This window comes from Aythya marila (genome assembly GCF_965140915.1).
Source record: "Aythya marila genome assembly, chromosome: Z".
NCBI lineage: Eukaryota > Metazoa > Chordata > Aves > Anseriformes > Anatidae > Aythya > Aythya marila.
This window is the reverse complement of record NC_139080.1, coordinates 20,057,984-20,084,784: the sequence shown is the minus strand read 5'-3', so window position 1 is coordinate 20,084,784 and position 26,801 is coordinate 20,057,984. Positions and strand designations below refer to the sequence as shown.

At 36.9% G+C, this 26,801-nt stretch overlaps 1 protein-coding gene across 1 annotated transcript in view; it reads right to left on the bottom strand.

Annotated features, from left to right (window-relative positions):
- The window catches only part of RAB3C (RAB3C, member RAS oncogene family), a 135,884-nt gene that overhangs the window by 45,113 nt on the left and 63,970 nt on the right, over positions 1-26,801 (bottom strand). The window contains exon 3 of the mRNA XM_082782736.1: positions 23,812-23,930. Coding sequence (XP_082638862.1) covers positions 23,812-23,930 — 119 coding nt within the window. The remainder of the gene's footprint in view (positions 1-23,811; positions 23,931-26,801) is intronic.

Below are 26,801 nucleotides of genomic sequence, written 5' to 3'. Positions count from 1 at the left end.
TTAATCTTTGCTCCTTGGCATCATGGAAAGCCAAAGTTGCAGAAAAAGCAGAAAGAAAGGAAAGCCAAAAACTCATAAACTGAAAATCAACTAAATCTCATGAAGGAAAAAAAAATAACTGAGGATTGTAAAAAACAACTCTGTGAAAATAAAATTGGGTTATATTCCTAATGTACAGGTAGTTCACATCATCGTGCCTACTTGATAATGTGATTTTTAGAGCCACTCTTAAAGTCACTGTATACAGCACATTTCCTGAAGCCTATCATTTTTTAATAATTCTCAGGGCGAACATATGGATTTGTTTATTCGAGGGTATGTTTCTTGCAAATAAATATATTAAAGGGTGATATGTTTGCAGCATTCAAGTGCCAAGATTTTACTCTTAGCATTTCTTAGCATTTCTTATAAAAATTCAGCATTTTCTTTGAAATATCAGCTCTTGAGATTCTTATATTACTTTGAAAAAAAAATAAAAAGAAAAGAATATTGGCCATCATGGTCCTGGATAAAGCTCTGAAAACATTCAAAACACTAAAAAAGATGAATTAAATAAACTCATTTCCTATTTCTTAGAATCCAAAGCCAAGTTCTGTTACTGTTCATTAAATAATGATACTCAAAGGTTGTTTTCTACATCCCTGTTTTACATCATGTCAGGTAGCAATGCTTGATGCCTTTCATAGTCCTTTTTTTTTATGGAGCTTTTTGAATCTGGCAACTTTAGCAAGACCGACCACCCTGAGAAGTGTATTATGATAACTCCAAAGCTCAAATTACTGCAGATCTGTGTTGTGGCCAAGAGGCTTATCTTCACATATAATACTTCTGTCACTCTTATTAGTGAAAAGAGCTTGAGTTGTGAGACTGCTTATTCTCTTCCATCTCAGTAGGTAGCTACTCTAGCACTACTACTACTACTCTGGACTTAATAGACTCTGAACTTTTCAGAGAAAATGTATAACTGTGGTAATTTATGCAGCATTTAGAGTCCTATAGTGAATGTCTTTGCACATCCTTGCTGTTCTGGGCAGTAGTGTATTAGTTAATTAGCCTAAAATAAACCTGAAATGTTTAGTGCCTTGACAGGTTGCTGAGTAGCTTTCATTATAAATATGTTTTTTTCTGGTTGATTTAATAACTCAGCAACAAAGAAGACTCATCTCTTTCTTCACATAAACTGTTGAAGCTACAGGGTAATTTTTTTATTCTCATTCTTTGACTACAAAAGCCTGAAAATATATATGGAGTGCATCTTATAAAATATGACTTTGAGTTCCCAAAAGGTATTAAAATAATCTTTTAAATATCCCGAAGTATGATAGTAAGGACATGTAACTGAGAAGCAGTGACATGGCAAGGTAGGCTCAAAAACTCTCAGATAGAAAAGGTATTTATATTAAGATGCCTGCATGAGTAGCAAGTGCTCTGAACACTGGCTGGTATGGTAGAAAAAGGATCCTTGCCATTGAAATTGTATGTTTGGGAAGACTACATAATTCCTTCTCTTTATTTCTTTCTATTTTTTAATTTTCTTTCTATTGTGAAGGTACAGGTGGTAACAAAACAAACTGGAGTCCTTTGCAAGCTACACAGTCTCTCTCACAAGAAAGTCAATTCAGTTCTGCTCTTACCAGTTTCAAGAAAGAAAATATTTTCCTCACCCTGGCATTTTCCCCAGTTCTTACTTGAGTAAACTTATCCTCTTCAAAGAAAAATAAATAAATAAATAAATAAATAAATAAATAAATACATATATATATATATAATATATATATTATATATATTTATATTTATATTTATATATAAATATATATATATAATATATATATTATAATATATATCTATATTTATATATTTATATATAAAAATATATATAAAAATATATATATATTTTTTTTTCTTTGAAGAGGATAAGTTTACTCAAGTAAGAACTGGGGAAAATGCCAGGGTGAGGAAAATATTTTCTTTCTTGAAACTGGTAAGAGCAGAACTGAATTGACTTTCTTGTGAGAGAGACTGTGTAGCTTGCAAAGGACTCCAGTTTGTTTTGTTACCACCTGTACCTTCACAATAGAAATAAAGAGAAGGAATTATGTAGTCTTCCCAAACATACAATTTCAATGGCAAGGATCCTTTTTCTACCATACCAGCCAGTGTTCAGAGCACTTGCTACTCATGCAGGCATCTTAATATAAATACCTTTTCTACCTGAGAGTTTTTGAGCCTACCTTGCCATATATATATATATATATATATATATATATATATTTGGTTTACTGAAATCTGAAAAAAATTGTGTTAGTTTGGCCACGGAAACAGGACTTGCCCAGCCCAATGATGTAGCCAGCTGCAGGCCAGACATAGGATGTGCTCCCTACTGGTTTAGAGACCTATTTCTTGTCTGTTTACAGACCTATTTCTTGTCCAGCATTTTTCTAAAATGCTGGACTTTTATCAGGCAGACCAGATAAGGCTGAAAATGATTGTCAGAGAATTTCTTTCTAGGTCCTTTTTCAGCATATACTGTGTTCAGATCAGATAATTATACACATTCTTATAATAGGGTTTAAAATCCATCACAAAAATCATTCATATTGACCAAGTGTCAACAATTAGGTTATAATCTCTTTGCAGTTCATAATTCCCCCAAAGTTCAATTGTCTGCTTTTCCTGTAATATCTTATATTGACATAAGAATATCAGTAATAGAATTTACAGACCTCATTCTTATATCCTCCTATTATTCTAATTAACTCTGTCTACTTGAAGATTAACACCTTCCTTCCTAGGACATCTGTCAACTGTATGTCATCACAAATTGCATTTTTCCTACAGCTGAAATGTTTTGTAAGTTAACACATTCATGATCATGGCTCCATTCTTCCCTAGTTGTCTAGTTGTCTTTTTTTTTTTTTTTTTTCTTTTTGGTCACACTTCATTATAGACCAGTGACAACAAAAAACAGGTTGAAATTTATGCAGAAAGCCTGATATTGGACAGACTGCTCATCCACAACACAGTCACTGAGGTTGAAAAACTGAAACCCAACTCTTTCTTCATTTTTGAATCTGAAAAATGCCAGACTTTGCAGATCTTCCAAAACACTCTTTAGCAATCAAACATATTTGAAGATAACAACAAAGCACTCTGGATGTATTATTTGTGTGAGGTGCAAGCAAAACAATTATACTTAATTAATGCTGATCTAAGAACCACACAGGTATTTTTTTTTGTTTTTTTTTTTTTTTTTTTTTTTTTGTTTTGTTTTTTTTTTTTGTTTTTTTTTTTAGTTACTTTAACAAACAACATCTGTCTTTTTTTTAATGTGTCTAAGACACCAAGATCAAGGTGTGCTTTGCTAAACCGACACTCTGTTGTTTGTTGTGTTTCTAGTTTATACTGCATTTACCACCTACTCACTAAGTTACAGGTATATGATTACATAGGGCTGAGTTTAAAAAATATTATGAATTACGAGCTGCAATGAATTCACCTAGGAAAGCAGTAAGTGTCTGGAGGAAGATTAGCTTCAGAGTAATTTATTTTCATTTTTTGTCTGCTTGTTTTTAGATATATCAGTAGGCATATATACTGACTTATTTTTATTGTGAGTATGACATTTTATCTTAGAATATGTCTGGAATTTGTGTAAAACTTTAAAAGGTTATATTCTTGAACCCTGTTCCTCAGAGGTCTAAAGCTCTGCTGACAACAGCAAGGACACTGATGCGCCAGGGATGCCTGCTTAGCCCTGGCATATGCCCTGGCTGCACAGATGGGTTCCTGTGGTTTCTAAATGCAATAATTTGCTCTGGCTTTAAACTAGCCCTGGCCTGGAGGCTGAGCAGCACTGCTCTTCTGTCTTACAGTGATCTAGCACAAAATCTGTACTGCCTGTTAGCTACCCACGTAGAGAGTTTCCCAAAATGGAAAATGGCTGGAATGAGTATATCCAATACTTCTGACCTGATGAAATCTCAATTCTCTTTCCTCAGTAAAGACAAAGAAAAAAAAAGTCTCATATCACTCTTTCCTATCCTTCTTGAGAATGGAATCTAACTATTCAGACTCAACTTCAATTTCTTAAAATCATTTAATTTGGGCCTTTTAGTTTTCACTCATGCTATTTTCTATTTTCTACTTTATTATAATTCATCTTCTAAAAATTCAAAGCCCCCCAAGTGATCTACAACCCCAAATATTCTAATTTAAAATTTTAAATACCCAAAGAAGAAGCAGAGAAAAACAACAAAATAATTTGCCACCTGATTTAGGATTCCATCTTCTTTTTTTTTTCATAACTTTTGCTTCTCTCACTGCTGTCCAAATACTAGATAAAACTGAAAGACATTTCCTTCAGTCTTCATTGCTAAGGCTCAGAAGGAAACTGCAACAAGGTATTTATGCGTTCTTTTCAGAAACTCTTTCCTCTCCTTTGGTTTCCTCTTTTATTATTATTATTTTTATTTTTTTTTTGAATGCAGAATTAAATAAAAAAAAAAATTCACTGGGAGATGGGAATCAAAAAGAATGCTGTAAATGCTAACCAAATGATGAATATTAAACAAGCAATATTATTAATATTTCTCAGGCATTTAATTAGGAAGGACTTGCTGATTTCTTTTTTGATGGCCTTAGATATATCTGCAAATGAGAAAATAAAAGATATTTAAAACTTGATTTTTAACACTATGGAGATATTTAGCTTTCTCTGCAGCAAATTCTTATATGTTGGACATGGCTGTAAAAAAAAAAAAAAAAAAAAAAGAATAACCAATATATAACAAATCAATAGTTTTCAATTAGGTATACCCAGGAAAAGACCACAGTGCCTTCAGGATAAATAAAGAAGCCCAAAAAGCAAGTGAGTAAAATTGAAGTGTGATTGACTTAATAATGCTTAAAAATCCAAACACTTGTGATTACAAGAATTTTCACTCCAAGGATGCTCATGAAGAGTGCATTCAGTTTGATTTTGTGGTTCTTATCTCACCACATAAGAAAGAAGTGCTGCATTTTGTGGAGTTTGTAATTAATAACCATATCACTGATCTCTAATAAAAATAAATACATTCACATAGAGAAATAGATTTTTTTTATGATGCCATTCACTTCCTGGTGACCTCTACTACCATGAGGAGATTTTTTTTCAACATCTAAATCAAGACCTTGATTTCAGGTCAGTCCAAGTCTGTTGGAAGGTTGATTCCAGTAGGAGATAATACTTCTAACAGGGTGAAAAAGCATAGGAAGTATAAAAATTGGATGTGTACAGACATCATGGAATTAATGATCCAAATATTCTACTACATAAGAATGAGCCTAAATCATCATTTCCCACAGTAGGTTTTGTAGCATGCAAAACTTCATTAAAAAAAAAAAATTCCAACATCTTTATTAAAGAAAATGAGATCAAGAACATGTTTTTTTGAGACTGCTGCATATCCCAATAAGCCAAAAGAAGGAGACAGACAAGGAAAAGTTGGTCTTATTGAAGCCAGAAGGAGAATTCCATTTTGCTTTGCATTCAGCTTGAAGCATAACTTGCATGGGGCTAGGATCTAGATACCCTGCTCTCTCTCTCCTCCCACCCCCATTTTGTTTTGTTTTGTTTTGTTTTACAAGGAAAACAAAAAGGAATAGATACAGCATGAGACAATAAAGCAGAAAAGGACTGGGTGTTCCATATCATCTCAGCTACACAGGAAATCCTACTATGAAAACAGCAGCAAAACAAACAGCAAATGTGGAACATTTACTAGAATGTGAACGTAGGAAATTACTCAGGGGCAACAAGATTATTAGGGAAAATGGAAAGCCACGGTACTGTATCCAGGCAGGAAACCACGGGAGATTTTTGCCTGTACAATGGTAAAAACCATCTGCATTTAAATTGTGTCAGGGAGCCATGCAATCTGTAAGATTGTACAATAATATTTTAATCCAACATGCACACACAGTGCAATTTTACACTTCAAAACACTCCTCTAGTTCTGCCTGACTGGCTAGGCAAGGGCAGAGGCTAGCAAGATCTGTGCATGGCTGGGGAATAAGCTGGCTGCATGTGAGACTGCTATAGTCTGGGGACCATAAAAGCAAACTTAAGCACTTCCTCTGTATATGATAATAGGATGGAAGAGCATGGGCGAGTGTTCAGCCCTCCTCCCTTTGCACACCTCATAGAAATATGAACTGCCTTAACTTACCCAATAGGTAAATTAATTGTTTAATGTATTTCCATCACCTTTCACTCATGGGATGAACTCTAGTATTTCAACTTCTTCTTTCAGAAAACAGTGTGGGTTACCAGCCACATTCAGGGAGAAGACAGATACCTGAACTTTTCCAGGCCATCCCTGTGGTTCTAGGGTAGCACAGTTCATGGCTGTTTTAAGCTAACCGTGCTTTGAAAGTTCACTTTAGTCCTTAATGTTCAGGAAATGATTTTGAGGAGAAAGGATTGTCATTATCAGCTTCAACTTTGTGCTATGAATATACCAGATCAATATTGAAATACCCTTCTTTGGTCTTTTGCTATATTTTTCTCAAGATAACCTTTACTGTCAGGAAAGTCAACTTCAGTAGTTTGCTATATGAACTAAGACTGAAACAGAAGAGAATTTTTGCAGGGACTTTCTACTGATACATGTCCATGAGTGGACTCTCCTGTGTGAAAACAAAACAGAATCACTCCAAGAACTGCTCAAATATATTTTTCAAACCTTCTGTTTTATGTAGTACACTTAGTCTACAGAATTCTTCACCTTCCCAGTAAAAACTTTTGCTTCTTTCCAGTTTCATCCCTTCCTATGAAGTCTTTAACCAGGTAAACATGATGTGGATAAACCCTGGTTTTGGAAGAGCAGCCTCAAGATACTCAAGAAGAAAACCAAGGAAAACGAAGATGTCTATAGGCCAGAATGTATGGAAGATAGCTGAGCCACAGAATAGTGAAAAATAGTTTTTGAAGAGCTGCAATGGAGACTATGGAGAGAAATCAGTATGAGGGGATGTATGAATAAAGATAAATAACAATAACCAGATACAGACTGGATTCCAGCAGCCGTTCCCCAGCAGTTTTAGTGTATGAGACCTCCTGCTCCATCCATCCCACTTGCAGCCTGAGACCCAGGCTGTGGGGGATGATCCTTCCTGCCGCACTCCTCAGCGCTCACTCAGCTTCCTCCAATTGGTGGCATCCTCTGGCTCCCACAGCAAGAATAAGGGTATTCTCCCGATACCTCTGGCAGCCCTGTGCCCCTCAGAAAGAGCTGCTGCCCTTTGCCTATTGTAGAAATTGACTTGCAGAAAGCTCTGAGTGACATCTGATCACCTTCCCATCCTTCTCTACTAGAAACATATCTACTTTCCAACAGAACTATCACTCTTGACAAACACTTTGCTTTTCCTCATCTGACTTTCATTTGGAGGACCTATTTCTTTTATCAGTTTCCTCATTCAAAATCCTCCTTTCTGTCCATTTAGGCTTTTGCCCTTCTGTCCAAAAATGAGATGGGGCCTCATATCATTTGCTATGTCTGCATGTACTCCCTGTTTGCTGTGTGAGACAGTGCTTTCAGCCTCTTTGAGATCTGCAATATTGTCACCCCTTTACACAGTTCCCTTCTGCTGTTGGAATATCTCTTGTTAACACAATCAATTCTGAGTGGGTTTTCCCAGTGTGACCTTACTGTGAGAGAAAAATACTTCAGTGTAGAACTGGAATTAAAACAAGTTAAGGTTTTGATCACGGCTTGCAGCTATCGTATACCTGCAAAAGAACCTGCAACATACCCCCGATTTCTGGAAATATGAGCCCTGGAAGTTCTGTCCTATGGTATGGGAAATATGAAGACATCTAAATAACTATTCAGATTAAAAAAAAATAATAATTTACACTTGAGGAAAAGATTAGTTTTTGCTTTCATAGTAACACAGTGCATCTAGAAGATAGTTTTACTGTGGTACACAGTACAGAAAGCACTTCTGAAGCTTCCAGTAAACCCAGACTTCCCCTCTAGCTGTAGTACCTGTGCATTTATTTATATATCTAAGCTTTAACTGCAGTAACTAACTCAGTGAAGAGTCTCCATGGAGACTGAAAAGTAATTCCAAACACCCATGACTTTTCCCATATATAAACCTCTTTTAACTGATACTGTATGAATTTTCATCTAGGGGTAATATTTGCTGGTCATTCTTGGTTACTTCTATATTTTCAGTAATCTGTTCACATATTGACAACAAAACTTTATGAAGATTATAAAAAAGGAAAAAGGACTTGTATTTAAGATCAGCTACCAATATTGATTTTCTACGAAGGAACAGTCTTTAAGTCTGCTTAGAAATACAACTTCAACTGCTGTGTAAACCATTGAGTATTTGTGGTTTAAAAATTCATAAAAATGTGAATTATTACAAAGATTACAAAGACTGTACTAAATAAAAATAGAGTCTATGACAGCTAATTTAAATTTGCACATCTAAAAATATAATACAAAAGAGATGTTTGTTATTTCTCTCAACTTTTCCACAGCTTACACCCATGCAATTTTAATCTCTGCTTTTTTTTTTTTTTTTTTTTTTAAATTGCAGGTGCAGTGTTTTTTTTTATGGGTGACTTGTCACTAGGTCTTAATGATGTGTTTGGTGATTCTCACCCAGGAGCTGAAAGTGAAAAGACTGATATTAAATATTGCATCAAAAGAGGGTTTACTTCCATATCCTTTCTGTCTGTTTCATATTTTGTTCTTTGCTTTTCTCCCAGAGGCTGTAACACTCAGTTGCATTATCTCATTGTTTATAATAAGGGAGCTGCAATATCCAGGCTTCTCTCTCTTTCGCACTAGAGACTGCTAGAGACCTGTTTTTTCTTCAGACTTGTTTTGAAATATAATTTATTTATTTATATATTTTCTTTATTTTTGCTTCCCTTAGTACAGTTTGCCTCTCCTAATGTCTAGCAAAGTGCATATTTCAGTTCAATTAGTATGGATTTCCTACAGAGTTTTGCCCTCCAGGAACAAGAGGAAAAGCAATCACCTCACATGGCAGATGCTGGTTGTGTTGTTTAGGGTACATCTGAAAGGCAAAGTTTAAAACGTAGATATGGAAAAACTATGGATGTCATTTAGACTTGTCTTTGTCAAATTGGGCCTGAAAACACAAAGTGTTGGTTTTCCAGGGGAGCCTTTCCATATCAATTGTCTTTTAATTGATATAACACCTTTTCACTTGCTGTGACCAAAGCACTGTAAGTATATATTTATAGTGCATGTGACAGGAGGTAATTTCACAGAATCACAGAATTTTCTAGGTTGGAAGAGACCTCAAGGTCATCGAGTCCAACCTCCAACCTAACGCTAACAGCCCTCCACTAAACCATATCCCTAAGCTCTACATCTAAACGTCTTTTGAAGACTTCCAGGGATGGTGACTCCACCACTTCCCTGGGCAGCCTGTTCCAGTGAAAGATAAAATTTAAGATAAAATACATTTATTTATTCTTTTCCTTGGAGTAAATTGCTCTTACAATGTGAACTCATGGCAGAGGATGGCTGCTACAAGTAGGGGGAGTGAAGAGTTTATGAAAAGCCTCCCTGCTGTGAACACAAGGCAGCTACAGCTCTTCTCTTGATTTTATGTGTGAAGTAAGTTTTAATCCCAATGGTGGCAAGAAAAAAAAAAAAAAAAAAAAAAAAAAAGGAGGATGGAGTGAGGTCCCTACTGTTCCTGGTAGGTAGAGCTGATATGCACCTGCCTCTCTTCATTTTCCTCAGTGTTTCCAGGAGCCATGCACAAGCCTTCTGATTCCCTCCCCACAACTCCTCTGAAACCATAGTTCACCCTCTCTTGTTGAGGCAGCAATGTATAGATGAGACATCTATTGTGTGATCACTGAGCTGCTGCCTGACCCCTTCTGCTTACTGCTTACAAGGAACTTCCTGAAATCACAGGCTGTGTGTGCTGGGTTTTGTCACCCTATCCACACGGAGAACTGCAATTATTTTGCAGGAGTAGTTTGCATTCGAAGTCTATACTGCATGAACTAAGCACTGCATGGTTATACCTAAGGTCAGCTGGAGCAAAATTAACAAAGTATTGGGAGCAGTGTTATTCCAGAGTCTTGCTGTAGTGGCTCAGCTGTCTTGAACTTTTCTGTGGAACATTGTGTTACACAGCAAATGCAGCTGCAATGCACTCTGCTGAGACAGTCCTAAGTTCTTTGTCAGCCAGCACAGAGTAAGAATTACAGCAGGAGGATGCTGTCTCTCCTTTGGTCCCCCTGGGGAGTTTTATAAGCATCTTGTGACCTCCAAGGCTCGCTGTTTTCACTGCCAGTTCTGCATGAGTATCTCATGATGCCTGGAGAAATTAGATATTGTAGAACTATGTTTTCCTCTAAAGCCTACCTAATAAACACATGAAACCTTGACTCAAATAGAAGATGGGCTTTTCTGTCCTGGTTATCCTACAAAAAGAGAAGTGCTATAATGACTTTCACATTTTGAGAAGGAGTGAGCACTGGATTGTTACAGAATGTCTGTAATTCAGGTTAAGAATTCATTTTCCATATTTTTAACCTTATCTTTTAACTTTATCTTCATAAACCTAGAAAGTCAGAAAGGTTAATTTGTCTCTAACATGCATATGATAAAAACAATTTTTTCTAATGGAAATTCATCCTTCAGGCTTTAGCTTTGGATTTATTTTATTTTATTTTATTTTATTTTATTTTATTTTATTTTATTTTATTTTATTTTATTTTATTTAAGTTATTTTAAGTTATTTTGTTTTATTTTATTTTAAGTTATTTTAAGTTATTTTTATTTTTTGCAACAGAGTTAGGTTTTGATGTTTTTACAAGTCTGTTAGATTTGTACCAGGCATATCCAGAATATATGTGTGTACTTAGAAGGTGTAATATACAGTTCTTCATGTATCCTGTAATTTGCTCTGCCTGCGAGCTGGAATCTATCACTACAATAGCTTTAAGACCTGTTTTAAGTCACGGTTCATGACTTTCTTGAAGCTGAAATTTCCAGAAATTATATTTAATTTGTTCATGACTTGATATTCTTTGCATGGATTTGGCAGTGGCTCAAACAAGAAATAGGACTGACAAAATGACACTACTTTTTTTTTTTTTTAATTAAAGCATTCATTATTAAGCATACACTATCTATTTCTTGGTTTAATGGTCAGAGTCTTGCAATATTCTGATTACAGACACTCCAAAGGTTTCTTCAGTTGCAGGATAGAACTTAATACTATGAGGTTATGCTTAAAAAATAACTACTACTACTGGATTACATTGCTATGTTACTTCGCAGTTTGAGTCTAGATATAAGAACATTGATGTCACTTGTCCTGCTTGATTGGTGGGCTAAATTCCAATAAAACTTGTACTCTCCCACATACAGCCTGTATCTCACATAGCTATCATCCTTTTAAAATTACCAATACTTGACAATTTAAACAAGCTGTGTTGAAGTCAGACAGACAGGAGCTAGCAGAAGAAAGAAAGTGACCTGAGTGGTAGCAGAGGTGAGGGAGGTAATAAGTGAGAGGGTACTCCATCAAAAATCTGTCAAAATACTCACATAGCTATACAGTGCTCTGCTGCTGACTCATATTTTGTTGGGTTTGTTGGCTTTTGAAACAACTTCCAGGCTGCATGAGCGAAACTGCAGCCTTTGGTACTATTGACACTATCCCAATCCAAAGAAGATAGCTGCAAATCTGAAGTTCCCAACAGGAAAGGCTTTTTCAGTGAATCTCAGTGTTTGAGTTTGATGCAGGGGCCACAATATCTGTCCAAAGCTACAAATAAATAGACTAGAGTATGGAGGAAAGTAAATTTTATGTCACTTGAGCTGAGAGTGGCAACAGTTTAGAGATATTAATGAGCTGCTGATAAAACTCATAGTTGTTGGCTGACAGCAAAGCTTTCATTTGGGAATGCTGAGTGACAGGGTGACTTTGTCAACATGCATGGTTACAGGGAGATAAAAAGAGTGTATTAGTTACTGTTCAGCCAACAAAAACTACCATTGCCACAAGGCTTTGTGACATTTATTGCTGACAAAGAGAAGTTTGTGAGTGGATGATAACATGCCAGATTTTATTTTATTTGCTACTGGCTGTGACTGTCTATAAAATAAAGAGAAAGACCAGAGTGAATATTGGAATCAGTATTTCATATACTTCCCATGGCATATGGTTGTATTACCATGCTTAAGTTTGTTTATCTTCTTAATAAACTCCAGCAGATCAACATTGGCTTCTCAAAGGCATTTTCCACTCTAACTTTTTGGAAAATGGAAGTGTATCATCTTGTCCAGGAAAAAAATAGACAAAACAGCATATTTCATTAAGAGTATCATAGAACAGTTTAATTAATGAATATTAGTTAAGCATAGCAGCATTTAGATGTTAATCTCATCTTCTGGTTTGTTTTCGTCTACCCTAGTGTAACTGCCTGTGACCATACATGAATACAAGCAGGATCAGGATCAGGAGCAGAATGGAAGACACTTCCTTTATGTAACAACAGTTCTCTGACTAGCTGAGTATCTATATTGCCCCATCAGCCATGCAGTGAAACTCCATTGTGAAATTTCTGTTCCAACAAAGCAAGTTTATTTTCAGACTGTCACATCTGCACTATTATTATTAATTATTGATGTTCAGTTCAGTTACCAGCTGAGAGATAGCAGACTACAAAATAGGTATGTTCTGCTGCTTGCTGTGTGTTCATAAATAACAATGGGCAGACACTCATAAGCTAGAGGATAATTCTGCCACATGTACTCCTGGGAATTAAAACTGAATAAAACTGAAGTATTAGGATTGTTAAGGCAGACCTATCTTATTGCCAGATGTGGCACAGTTTGTCATGTTTTCTCAAATAAAATATTTTGGTGTTTCAAATCAGAACTTCCGTGTTTTCCTTCCATGTTTTCCTTTTTCTGCCCTGGTCAGGCCTCACCTGGAGTACTGTGTCCAGTTCTGGGCTCCCCAGTACAAAAAAGACAGGGATCTCCTGGAAAGAGTCCAGTGGAGAGCCACAAAGATGATACAGGACCTGGAGCATCTTCTTTATGAGGAAAGGCTGAGAGACCTGGGTCTGTTCAGCCTGGAGAGAAGAAGACTGAGAGGGAATTTCATCAATGTGTATAAATACAGAGACAGAGGGATTTGGCCAACCTCTTTTCACTGGTTTGCGGGTAATGGTCACAAGATAGAGGACAGGAAGTTCCACACCAACATGCGAAAGAACTTCTTCACGGTGAGGGTGATGGAGCATAGGGTTAGGCTGCCCAGGGAGATTGTGGAGTCTCCTTTTCTGGAGGTATTTAAGGTCCGTCTGGATGCCTCCCTGGGCAGCCTGCTCTAAGGAACCTGCTTTGGCAGGGGGGTTGGATCCGATGATCTTTTGAGGTCCCTTCCAACCCCTTCAATTCTGTGATTCTGTGACTCCTGAGTGAGGAAAAATGGCCTATGGAAGGAGCAATGTAGCTGGTACTGCCCAGAGCTGGTAAGAGGAGATGAAATTCATCCCCAAAACTGTAGCCCATATCTGTATGAGTGAGGGCTGCTGAAGAGGCGCAGCCACAGTGATGTATCTGCCAGTCTGCAGCTGCTGCTAACAGACAGGCTGCAGTGCATGATGCTCCCATCTAGCCTGCTCACCTTGCAGTGAGTATTGTCCAGTTATAGCCAATGGTGGTCCTAATCAACTACCATGTGAGCCAAAAGTGAAAAAAAAAACAAAAAAACAGGCAAATATGTAAGCCACTCACTAAGCCAGGTAGGTCCAGTGGAAGTGTCTTCATCCTGCTGGTGAATTCCTGAAGCATAATACTGACATCAGCTGCACTCTGATCAGCCACCGGCAAACAAGCAGATCTGGGTGAATGATTGCTATCATGTCTTTGTGACTATGCTGCCCCATCTCAGATTTGAGGGGAAAAAAAGACACTTGGAACAGCCTGAGAAAATTCTGTCCAGATGATATTTGTTCCCTTTTCTTTTTAGACTCTCCATTGTCATCATTAATACAGCTTGATGCAGCTCAGCAGAGCTGAGCAAACACCCTGATATTGGGTAGAAGCCTGGTGTCTAAAAAGAGGATCACACTTCTGTAGTGAAGAAAGTTCAGGTGGATAGAGAACCTTCTGCAGAAGTGCTTTGTCTCACAGCAAAATGAATGAGAGGAGTGGCCTGTAGGACCAAGAAACAAGTATGGATGAGCCCCACAGTGTGTTTTCTCTATGGTTGAAGAACATAAAAATAGAAAAACGAAAAATATCATGAAAAGTTATCAGCTGTCTTTTCTGATTAGCTGCTACAATGCAAGAATATTTTTTTTTTTTTACAGTAAACCTATTGAAAACATTATATGATGAGATTTGAACTTTTAAATCAAAGGTTTACTGTTTTCAAGACAAAAACAGTTGGATAAGGATTTGCATAAATTTCCATGTGTAATATGCATATTTAGATTCAGGGTTTAGCAGAAATAAAATTATAAAAAAAATTATCTTCATCAAAGCAATGTTGTCCATCTACTGTGCTGCTTAAACCTAACATCAGATATGTTATCAGAAAGAGCCTTAAAAGAACAGGCACATGGTTTTTTTCATCACTTAAAGCTGCTTACCAGGAAAACCTAAAGCCATGCATTTGGCAATACCAGTGACAATAAATCATTATACATTATTTTCTTGCACACCCAAAACTTCAAGCAACAAACACAGATTTTAGACACTGAATGTTTTTAGACACTGAATGTTTTTGTTGGTCCGTCATGAGTGTTAAGGATGATATGCTGAAAATTATAGAAAGCTGTAATTAAAAATAGAAAACAAGTGATTTACAACATTTTCCTTTCTTCAAAGTTTCCTTTTATTTTAGGAAGAATCAGTTGCAGTATATGCTGCTCCTCAAATCTTTAGGAATATGCTGCATGCTTTACTTTGAAATGTGGTGTTATTCTTTTTTTGAATGTACTGGGAAGAAACACTGTAGCAGTGTTTGGAGTATGTCTGCCAAACTGGAAAGTATGTAGGTGGTTTAAGCTGGCACCAGTTTAGCATTTGTGATCTAAATTATGTTTCATGACAAACTTTTAAGGGAAAAAAATAAGATATCCTCTCACAGAACTAAGTTTTCTATATGCAATGTGCAACATCAGGAATTCAGTACCAAATGATTCATGAAAAGCTGACGAGCAAACTGACATGGAATGCAGAATATTGTTTAAATATTTTAAAGCACTTTTTTTTTTTTTTTTTTTCACCAAGTATTACTCTTTTTATAAATGTCTTGATATGATTTTTAGTGATTTGCTATTCTTGTTTTAGAAGCACAGCTAATTTATCATTGGACTTAATTCCTCTTAATGAAATAAGTGAAAAGTAAAATAAAGTGAGTGTTAAGTTTATGAAGACCAAAGAATTGTAGTTAAATGTGCTGTGTAACAAAGTTGTAGTGGGTTTACGTGGCAAGGTTTTGGTAGCAGGGGGGCCACTGAAGTAGCTTCTGCAAGGAAAATCCAGAAGCTGCCCCATGTTGGATAAGGGCCCAGCCACTGGCCAGAGCTGGGCCAATAAGCATGTCTGTTTGCACCTCTGTGACAGCAGATTTAAGAAAGGGGGAAAAAAAAATACTGCTGGGGAACAGCAGCTGGGAGAGAGAGAGGAGTGAGAAGCAGCCCTGCAGCCACCAGGTCATTGCAGGAAGAAGGCAGGAGGTGCTGCAGGCAGGCAGCAGCAGTACCCCTGCGGGCTGTGCAGGGAGAGGCCCCTGGTGGAGCAGGCTGTCCCCCTGCAGCCCATGGGTCCCACATGGAGCAGATCTCCACGCTGCAGCCCCCCCATGGGTGGAGGAGCCCCCGGTGGAGCAGGTGGATGTGGCCTGGAGGAGGCTGCGGCCCATGGAGAGCCCCCGCAGGAGCAGGCCCCGGGCCGGAGCTGCAGCCCGTGGAGAGGAGCCCACGCAGGAGCAGGGGGTCTGGGGGGAGCTGCCCCCACCCGTGGGGGACCCGTGCTGGAGCAGTTTGCTCCTGGGGGATGGATGGACCCCGTGGGACGGAGCCGTGTGGGAGCAGTGCTTGAAGAGCTGCTGCCTGTGGGCAGCCCCCGCAGGCTCGTTTTGGGAAGGATGGCATCCATGAGAGGGACCCCACGGGGAGCAGGGGCAGAGAGGGACCAAGAAGGAGCAGAGGAGATGAAGCATCAGGGACTGACTGCAGTCCCCATTCTCCATTCCCCTGCGCTGCTCAGGGGGAGAAGGTGGAAGAAGGTGGATGGAGGGAAGGCATTTCTGGTTTCTTTCCTTTGTTTTCCACTTCTCTAGCTTGTTAATAAGCAATGAATCTTACTATCTCCATACTCTGAGCCTGTTTTGCCCATTATGATAATTGTTGAGTGATCTCCCCGTCCTTATCTCAATGCTTGAGCCCTTTGTACCATATTTTCTTCCCTTTCCCCTTTGAGTAGTGGGAGTGAGAGAGCAGCCATGGTGGAACTCAGCTGCCCACCTGGGTAAAACCATTGCAGATGTCCATTTCCAAGAGTGAACATTAAAAGGCAAAAGTGGAAATTTCATTTCTTTGTTTCTTATATTTAAGTCGGTAAAGAATACGAGTCCCCTTTTTGTTCAGAGAGAAGACAAATGAAAATATACACCAAACTGTGATTCATTCTTAAATTTCATCCTGTTCTTTTCACACAATACATTTATGCAATAATAGCATTTCATTCGTTTTAAATAGGAGAGTGACATGAAACTATCCACCAATGCACAACTTCATGCATCTGCTTGGATGAAAACTCTACATCAAATAACTAGAGAATTTGCTTAAATGGCTTTGTCCATCCCTAAGCTAATATATGTAATACCAGAGTCCTCCATCAGAATACTTCTTCAGCTGTCTCTAACCTGCACTGCTGTCTGGAGGTTGCTGTTGGTTGCATGGCAGTCTCTCAGTTTGTGTGTGGATTGCTGGTGGACACGATGTATCTTGGGTCTAGACAGAGCCCTATGGGACAGAGATCCCAAGGACATGCATGGGGAATGGCACACATGGCTTGCCTCAGCGCTCTTTGCAGCAGGACTGCACAAATTGTGCTGCACATCGGGTCATGTTTTGTCAAAGAGGGATAGAGGTTACATTTGCCCAGAAGCGCTTTCCAGATTTGTTCCCTGATATACAGCAAATAATGGATTTTTTTTCTGAAATGATAGAACTAAGTTCAATATTGAGAGGTAAAAGAAAAACAGCCTGTTTGTAGATCAAGCATGTGTTGAGCATGAATATTAGACTGAAAGTTGAGAGGTAGCAGCAAAAACACTGAACCTTTTAGAACATATGCCCTTTAGAAGTGCATGTAGCAGTGCTGACATTAACTTAATGGGCTAGTTTGCTTTGAGGAATTTTTATATTCACCCATTAACATGCTAATGTATTTTCCATTTTTTTTTTCTCTGAATGACAATTCAAAAAATGCCATCATGTCCCTTATTAGAAGAGAAACATGTAACAGAACACTGAAATAAACAATTTCTAGCACACTGTAGCTATACCTGCTAACTTGTAGTTTACTCAGGGTGCTAAAAAGAAATAAAAAGCTAATATTTTGAAGAAACTGTATTTTATTTATTTATTTATTTATTTTTTTCATGGCACTGTCCAGAATGACAATTATTATTGGCATTCCAGTAAATTCAGCTGCCTAATGCCATGGTGAAGTGAATGTTCATATTTTTTCTAAAGCCTTAAGTCTGAATATTATCTTGTATAGTAGCATAATCACTCTTTAAGGCTGTGCTTTCAAACTACTTCAAATTTTACTTTGAAGATTTTGATTCAAGCCATGTGTACTACGGGAAAAAAAATAAATAAAAGAGAGAGGGGAAAAAAAACAAACAAACAATACCACAGTTTCTGGTAATGGCTTAGCTCCTTATATTGCACAGATCTACTCTGGTTTTACTTGATGACTACTGTTTCATTTCTATTGTCTTTCCCCAGAACCAATTCCCAATAACTATCTCCGATGTATTATAGGTACAGATGAGTGACACATGATTAGAATTTATTCTGTTGGCTCTAATTTGAAATTCACTAAATTTTCGCATTGTTCCAGCACTAAATTCTGCTTTTTTAATCAATTTTTTAAATTGATTAGCACTAAATTCTGCAACAATTTCATATCAAAATACACATATAAGCACAGTATAACAGAATTATTAAATCAGAAATTGTCTGCTGTGTGCTAAACCTCTGTCTCCTTCATAAAATAGACAGAATATATACCTCCTGACAGCTGATTCCTTCCTGAAGGTGATGAGCTTGAACTAACAGAAGATGTAGAGCTGTTTAATCACACAGGAGAAAAAAAGCAAGAGAAAAAGAGAGAAGAGAATCATCTTCAGTGGAAGACTCTCTGAACTTCTTAAGACATGTAATAGTACTCCTTTCCAAAGGGGACATTAAAAATTATCTGTCCAAAGTCGTTAAGTTCCTTCAGCTTTGTGTGTCTCCTGAGGAGACATTTTGGGATCTGACATTCCAGCAATGCAGTATTCTCAAATTTTGATTACCTGCACAAAGAAGCCCTCCACAGCATCCTTTCAGCAGTCACCATACCATGATAGATATTGCCAAACTCTTCGAGCTGGGACAACTTTTTCAGGTTCAGAGCACTGACTTAAAGTGAATGTACACCATTACATGCAGTGTCCCTGTCTAGCCTTTGGATTGTGCAAAGTTTCACAGCATCCAGCTGGATTTCAACCTAGAACTTCAGGCTTTTATATCACGGCTTACATTCTTGCTGTTTTTAACCTAGAAATATTCTGGTTATAAATAAATCTCCAAACCCAAATCACTCAGTAAAACGGTAGAAAGATTGCACATATAACAACAGTTTTAAGTTCAACTCAGGAACACTTATTTTCCTGGCACTTCTATGGAACTCAACATACAGATTTGAAAACATTTGCAAAAATAGCACAATGCTTTCACCTTCTCCTTTCTGTCATAAGGAGCCACTGTAATAAGGCTAACAACTTCTGTGGAGAGAACCACTAAGAGGAAAGGTGTCATAAAAGCCCCTAGCCAAATGTAATAATGAAAAAGGTTAAAAATGTAAATGCTACAGATGACAGAATAAAAGAAGAATGAATGCAAGCACTGTGACATTATAACTGAACTCCTAAAACAAATATGCATTGAAGTGGCATGGAGACACTCTTAACATTTACTTATTTCCTATTTAGATTTAAAAAGAAGTAAGTTTATTTAAGAATATCAGATTTCATTAGACTAGTTCCTTGAAATATGTGGGTGTTATCTAAAGAATTCAGCTAGATGGCATGTTTTGGTTCTTGTCTGTTTCTGATGTGGGCTCTTTAGGCCTCAGCTGAGCAGAAAAATGATGCTGTCCAAGTGGTTCCTATTTACAGGAAAAAAATTCTGCTCCCAGAGTCTGTGAATCATTTCACAGATTTTGCAATGCAAGAAAGCACATCCGAGTATACACCTTGCACTAGCAGTATTAGCTGCACTTCTGGAGGAAAGGCCTCCTGCAAAAGGCAGCTTCAAAATCTGGGCAGAGCCCCATAGGATGTCTGCTGAGTCAAAGCAGGTTTACTTTGCTGTTTCTGCTAGCAGCCAGATTTTCAGCATGTACCCTCTCTCACTGAATAAAATCAGAAAATGTCAGTCCTTGGGAACTTCTGAAAATCTGTATCTACATGCGGAGAGTACTGTTCAGTGCTGTGACTACTGCTGCCATCGTTTTCTTTGGAGGGAACACATGCAGAGACTTGGCACGGCTTCCTAGGCAGCAGTACTGGCTTGTTCATGCTGGTCATGAACACAGGTTGTTCACCTAACCTGCTACAAGTGATAGAAGCTCCATGAAACAAACTAACTTCCCCTGCCTTAGTCAAACAAGTACTTTTAATAATGAGCCTTCTTGTCTCAGGAAGGCAAACTGTCTTTCACCATTTTGTCTAGACCTATAATTATTATTTTTTTGTTTGTTTGTTTTTGAATTTCAATACTGTAAATAATATGTTTCATCTTTTCTCCATCATGGAAAAAGGTTATGCAGGGACTGAGTGTAGATGTATGAGCCACTCCAAATATTTCACAAAGAAAAATTAAATAACAAAAAATCCTGTTAGCTGCACAATTCAAATACAAATTGCTTTGGAAATCTAGTGCAAGAAAGCATTTTGCCTCTTTATTTTTTTCATTTTATTCTAGTTCTCTCTAAGAATTGAAAATGTATAATTAAAATAACGTTAGTTTAGAGAACAATACCAGTAAATGCACTGCAGAGATAAAAGTAGGTGACTGGTTCTTCTTCAGGAGAGCTAGCTAGAAGACAAGCAATACTCTCTAAAATCAATATAAAGAAATAAATTTAGTCGCTGAAATAGATTAAATCTGATTAGAGATCTCAATAGAGACATGGAAAAGGGTTGTAATCATTAAATTGGGACATAGCTAGTGGGATGTTGCATGAATTTTCTTGGAGAAATACTCTTTTCTCATACCAAAAAATCTACTTAGGTTACAACTTTTGTTTATCTGTCATCTGTAATCTTTAAGGTTTTTCATTTTACTTAGTGAAGGTGAGATACGAATGTTTCCTGAAGTATCTGCAGTATGGTTAGGAAAATTATTGGACTCTCAAGTCTTTCAGCCAGGCTCTAAGACAAAACACTTTCTCAATCTCACACACTGGTAGAAAAATTTTTGCCTGATGAACTGTTGCATATATTGGCGTTAATAGGTTTCAATAAAAATACAAACATTGATTTTTTTTTCTATGTAAAATGTTAATGATCTGATTAGATATATTCTTTCTCACAGCTAAACAAATTGATGCTGACCTAAGCATGGGATATTTGTAAATATGACAACCCATCTGTTGTTACAAAACAGAGATGTCAGCCATATTTCAGATTGAACACATTTTTTTTTTTTCAACATGAGTACAAAAGCTTGAACAAACTGATTTTAAAGAACCATGAACTCCTTTATTCAGATCTAAGAGGCACCTGGAAATTCGTTGTCCTAAATATAATGTCATTTCTAGATGAAGCCCTAAAGCTGATGGATTTTGAGCTTGGATTTGGCCCATTGTGCACATATATAAAATGGTACCACTGCCATCAGAGGCACGTTTATCACACGGAAAAAGCCTTTTAAGCCCCACAGAGGTTTTAAAGCTCCCACTCATTCTCTGTCCTTGTATCTTTCACAAATGCAGACAAATGTGCACAGTCACGTTTCGTCCCCTGCAGCATTGGTAACTGTGAGTTTTCTTTAACTTCTCTTTCATTCAGAAGCAAGCTGTAGTTCTCTGATTGTTATCAAAACTGCAGTATGGATTAATACAATCAATTATCGACTGTGAGATTGGAAGAATAAAACAGAGAGGAAGAACAGCAGGGCAGCAACTGGGATCATGAAATTAGAAATGAAAATAAAAGCAAATCTATGTCTCATCCTGACAAGTGAGACACTCTGCCTGTCTGTCATCCTTTTCATCATGCAGATGACTCCTCAGTAGCTCTAGGCATATAATCATGCAATCCCCTGTCCACCAAATTTCTACAGCAGCTGCCAACTGTTTATAAAGCTTCTAGTTAAAAATTATGGAAAATCATATTTCACAAACCTAAAAGCTCCATAACTTTTAAATATTTTCTTGTTTCATTTTACAGTGAGTTTTGCTTTAATTTGTATGAAGCCTAGTTATTTTTCACTGGGAAAGAAGGAGTGGCAATGACAATAGATTTAGGAGGCTGGAAAACAAACAGGTGGGGAAATTAATAACAAGTACTCATATTTACAGTTGCTATAAGGAAACCTTTGTATCAGAGGAATCTAGATAATACATGGCATACCATATGGTTTGCCTAGAGATGAGGCAATGAGATTTGCAGATTACAGCTGGTCACCAACAGCCATTATCACACAGATAACCCAGTGCTTGAATGGAATTGGCCCATTGACAAGGGATAGCAGAACCAAACCATGAAAAAGCTTCAGCTGGCAGGACCAGGAAGCAGTGGTGCTGGCTGGCACACATGCAGGGTCAGGGGTTGAGGGTGGGTTCCTTTGTTCCTTGGTTTTGCTAAGGAACACAGCAGCACCTACAAATTACAGCTGCCGACTATTAGGTAGAAGAATCTGTTTCATGCTGTTGAGCAGAGCAGTACTTGCAAATGTATAACATCAAGCCCTCAGCATGATACCTTCAGCTTGTACAAAAGGGGTACAATATCCCCTAGGCATAACAAGTTACAGTGAACAAACCTGTCTTCCACTTTGAGTATCATGCAGAGTCTCCTCTCAGATAAATTCGTATATCCAAAAGCTAGTCATCTGGTCTATACTAGTCATATAAGTTCATCGATTCTCTAGTAAATAGAAAGAAATTGCTTCATAAAAGCAATTCAGCGTAGAGTTGTATGGACAGCAATGAGAAGGTAGGACACAGTCTGGAGTTGTCCATTTCCATTGGATGAATGACTACCTCCATAGTGCTCAAACTAGACATGTTAGGCAACACAAGATTTTATTTCTTGTACAGCTAAGGTTCTTGTCAAGCTAAGTTTCTCAGTTCTTATTTTCTGAGTGCTGAATGGCCAGATTCAGCATACCCAGATGAAGAAAATATACAGGTGTAGAGAGAGATGCTGCTCCATGGGCTCAGTAGTACTTTCTTCCACAATAATAAGTAGAAAAGTGTGAAAGAAAGAACGTTTTTTATCAGAGAGTCTGTGGCTAGGCAACAATTCCCATTAGAAACAGGCATCATAACATCATTGCCTTTTAATTCAAATGTAAAATGTGTTTTTGACCTTGCATGTCCTGAAAATTGTATATATTGTAATATTTTGTAATATTGTAATTTTTATTGTAATATTGTAATATTTTTAATTGTAATATTTTATACTCTTATACAATAAAGCACATCTTAAAAGAACAAAAAGAGCCAAAGAAATATACTGAACAATCATGCAAACTCTGAACGAAATACTCTCTCAAACATGATTTTCCCATGGTAACAATGTGTAAGAAAGCACAAAGAACACATGTGACAAATGCAATTCATATCACCCAGAGCACTGCTAGGAGGCCCTCAGATATGAAAATAACTCTTAAAGGATAAGAGGAGACAGCTGAGAGTAGCTCTAGTTTTCCTTTTTGGTCAGCTTTACTTTAAAAAAGCCTTAAATTGTTTGGATCCTGGTTGATCCATACCTAATTAAAATGACATGCTGTTATAGAGACAAATTCACAAAATATATGGTAATACAGGTTCTATCCATTTTAGACTCTGATAAACTTTTATCATCATTTTTACACTTAAGCCACATGAATGAAAATGTAATGTCTAACCAGCTAAGTTTAAAAACAACATTAAAAAAAATAAATCAAATGACAACCCCACACACAGAATCCCATTTCTTTCTGTGAACTATGGAAACATTTTCTGGTATCTTATGAATTATTCTCTGTTAGCATGTTGCTGTTTTTAGTGGTATAAATACATCAACTGACATCACAGAAAATACAATGGTTGCTAAGAATCAGAAGTACCACATTTTAAAGCATTCACTGTCTTTCCACAAGAACAAAAATCCTACCTTTGGGTATTGGAATGCTTGGACATATCTGGAAATAACTATTCCAAAATAATTCACACTATCACAACAGGTGATACCAAACATTCTCTTTGATATCTAATATGAGATCCAAGTTTTACTTACCAATCCTGCACAGCATTGAAAGACTCTTCATTCGTGATGTCATACATTAAAATGAAGCCCATTGCACCCCGGTAGTAAGCTGTGGTAATTGTTCTGTATCTCTCCTGACCTGCTGTGTCCTAAAACAGTAATAGAGAAACTTTTTACATACTGCAGACAAATTGAAATACGCATTATTAAAAGAAAAAAAAAAAAAAGAAAACTACAACGATGATCATTGTACAACTCTGCAATCCCCCTCATAAAACTAACCAACATGGAGAAAATTGAGGATAACAGGAAAAAGAATTCTGCTTCAGATCAAAATAGGAGGAGTATGTCCATTCTGCAATGAGGTGAGAAGAAGAAAGGTATGGCACTGTGTCAGGTACTGTACCAGAAGTATAGTACCTGACAACTGAATTTTCAACAACCTGAATTTTGGGTGAGAACCTTGTCTCCTGCCTCTGCCTTGGACATTCCCATTTTCACAGAGGTGAGAGGTAAAGTCTCATGCTCTGGAAAAAAGCTGTGACAAGTCAGCATCCTTAAGACCTTCACCATAAGATCAGTATGGTTTCTGATGTCTGGGGTGCCTGGCTAAAAAGGCAATGTCTACTTGTTCCATTCTTGTGGTTTTAAGCCATTGGTGCTCATGCCAACTTTAGAACAAGTATGGATTTGTGCTGACAAAATAATCACTGACATACTGTTCTTTTAAAATAAGGATGATAGCTGACCAAATAAATAAATAAATAAATAAATAAAGTCTGATAGCAGTCCCTTGCCACAAACCAGTTTTCTTTCTCATTCTCTGTATCTCATCTTCCTATCTATAAAGCCGTGAATTTAAGTTTTCCATTCTCCTACTCCTTGCTTTTCTTATTTCCATTAGGGACCATCAAGGCAGGGACTACCTGTTACTACTACATTTAGATGCAACATCTAGCATAGCCACCTATCTGTAATAAGATTATGAGACACCATCAATAACTAAATTAAAAGTATCCTGTTGCAAAATGCTTATTTATCGTTTTTAACCATAAACATTAAGAGCTTTAGATGAAGCATACATAACATTTCAGTTTAATCCTGTAACTCTAATAAATCAACTGAACATCTTTAGTTTTAATGGACTTTGAATCATAAATTCATTATTTCAGATTTTTTGAGTAGATAAGAACTAATTTAACATACAATAAGAACAAATTTATTTAATTTGTCTTCCTACTGAGAAAGTTAATCAGGTAGACAGTGTTTTATTTGGATTGTTTTCTGAAATGGTTTCTGTTTTAGTAGTATTTAGTATGAAGAAGAAAAAAATAGTATGAAGACCAAATAGTAGAAAGAAAATAGTAGAAAGAAAATAGAAGAAAGAAAAGAAAAAGAAGAAAGGAAATAGTAGAATAAAAAATAATAGTATGAAGAAGAAAAAAAGATTGAAATGGCAACCTTACGTTTCATTCATCCTTAAATTAGTAAAGGAAAAAAGTAGATTCTACATACATCAAAAACTACTTACAGAAAAAAAAATACCTTTTTTTTTTTTTTATTTTTTTATTTTTGGAGACCAAAGTTTTACTTAGAGTATATGGATTCAGTTCATTCTGGATTACTGTTGCTACAACCTTCAGTGCTCCAAGACTGACAGTTTTATGGAAGTTAAACCCTAATAGGTCTCATGAGACGTGCTGCCATTCTGTCTGCAAAAGGCCAGATGACCCTAAACTTTTTCTGTTTATACTCTGAGCTGGCCAAGCCTTTTTAACCTGTGGTCTGAAGGCAGGATAGCTGCATTAACATAACTGCTCCCAATTTTTCTGATGGTATTACTAAGGTATTAAGACTCTTGCACTCAGACTGTGTGTATTCTAATACTTGGAGATCATTTCTTTCTCAGTAGGTTATACTCTGTAAATAAAAGAAAAGTATCATTGAAATGTCAAGTAAAATCATTATTAGCAGAAGAATTATCACTTTTCATTACCTAAAACCTTGTCTTTGTATTTCTTTTATGGAGTAAATTTTACTCTCGCATGTTTTGCCAGCTTCATTTATTTGATTTGATACTAGGGAAAAGAGCTGGGAGAGACAGAAGGAAAACACAGCCTGTAGCAAGCACACAGCTTTACTGTACAGAACAGATATGATTTACAAACAACTTTTGGCAGTGTCTATCTGCTTGTTTGTCAGTCAGAGGCATGTGTGGTTGGAAATATGACTGTATGACAAGCCGAAATCCACCATTATTGAAGTAAATCTTATTTTGCTGTGGGTGATATCCACTGAAGCCTGTCTGCATATAAGGGTGAACAGCTCCAGCAGCTGAGCCATAAGCCGGTGAGGCTGCCTATCCCAAGACACATACCACTTTCTATAGAGTCTTAAGGAGATTTTGTATAGACGTAGTTGTTCTTGATTACAGAGAGTAAAAATGAGTGTAAAGGAAGACAAACCAATATGAAAATTTCTTAAATAATTTTGCACAGAGGGAAACAAATCTGCAGATGAGAACATTAGCATGGACTGACTTTGGGAGAGGAAATGCTGGACCTAAGCATTTGGTTAAACTTCATTAAGGAAGGAACTAGGTATTTGGGGTTGTTCTTAACACAGGTACCTGTAGCTAATGCTTTTATAAAGAAAAAGGTTTTCTTATGTGCTATTTCAGCATACAGCATAGAAAGATGACCATGAACAGGGTAGAGATTATTAGGTTCACATATTGAACGCTCCTGTTGGCAATATTAACAATTCACCTGCTATAAAGAATTGAATAAAATTGTGACTGGCTGAATGTAAAAATTATGTGCTGGAACGTTTATGATTGTGTAAGAAATGAAATGAATATTAGCAATAACTTTTACCAAAAGTTTTGTGTTTCACACACTCATAAGCATGCTTGTATTCTGACTAGAATATATTCTCAAACACCCTAAAGAAGGCTCCTTTTATAGTACTGCTAAGGAACAAAAATATCATGTCTGAAAATACAGCACACTGGAAACATC